General features: G+C 65.1%; 1 protein-coding gene across 1 annotated transcript in view; it reads right to left on the bottom strand.

The window, feature by feature from the left end:
- Nucleotides 1–816, bottom strand: part of MRTFA (myocardin related transcription factor A) — a 170798-nt gene that overhangs the window by 6586 nt on the left and 163396 nt on the right. Inside the window, exon 11 of the mRNA XM_007454102.1 lies at nucleotides 472–643. Coding sequence (XP_007454164.1) covers nucleotides 472–643 — 172 coding nt within the window. The remainder of the gene's footprint in view (nucleotides 1–471; nucleotides 644–816) is intronic.

Raw genomic sequence — 816 nt, 5'->3', positions numbered from 1 at the left:
CAGCAGGACCGTAGCCGGCCGCACGGAAAGGGTGGGTGCTGCAGTGGAGCCCTGAGTCTGAACCCTGGCTCTACTGCCGGCCGGACCCATGACCTCAGGCAAACCTCTCTATCCCTCGACGCCTCTGCTTGCTCATCCTTAAGCCAGGGTAACACTCCCCGTTCCTCACACTGCACTGCAGAGGCTGAGGAAAACGAGAGGTGCACAAGCACTCAGTAAGCCCTGCGGCCCTGGACAGATACTGGCTGGCGTCGTTAATGACGATGACCACGAGGACAAGGCTAATGCCACAGATGACCAGGGCCTCAGAGCAGGTTCCAGGTGCCTCTGCTGGAGCTCTGCTCTGCCTCCTGCAGCCGTGGTCCTGGGCCGGCCGCCTTCCCTGCCTGAGACAGAGCACCTGACCGCCCCCACGAGAGGCCAGGCTGGCGACGGCACAAGGCCTCCAGGGGGAAGCGTGCAACCACTTACCTTCATGTCGTCCAGGTTGGCAGGCAGGGCCCCAGGCTTGCCAGTCAATGAGGTGCTGTTCTGACGTACCAGCCCACTGGGCCCAGGGGCGCCCGAGCCGGAGCTGCTGCTGGTAGCGGAAAGGCTGCGCGTCAGGGGGGCCCCACCGCATCCCAGAGCCTCCCCTGCTGGCCTGAGAGGAAGAAAGGACAGGAATGAGCCCCCGCCAGGTCTGGCCCTAGGCCTCTGCAGGCCAGGTGGAGAGGAGCAAGGGGGCAAGGGCCCTGCCCACAGAGCACTCCCGCAGGACCAGGACCAAAGGGTCCTTCATGTCAGGGCTGCCCGCATCTGGCCGTCCCGGTGCCT

Source organism: Lipotes vexillifer, unplaced genomic scaffold (genome assembly GCF_000442215.2).
Source record: "Lipotes vexillifer unplaced genomic scaffold, Lipotes_vexillifer_v1.1 scaffold382, whole genome shotgun sequence".
In the NCBI taxonomy this organism is placed as follows: Eukaryota; Metazoa; Chordata; class Mammalia; order Artiodactyla; family Lipotidae; genus Lipotes; species Lipotes vexillifer.
The sequence above is the reverse complement of the archived record's forward strand: the minus strand, read 5'-3'. Positions and strand labels throughout refer to the sequence as shown.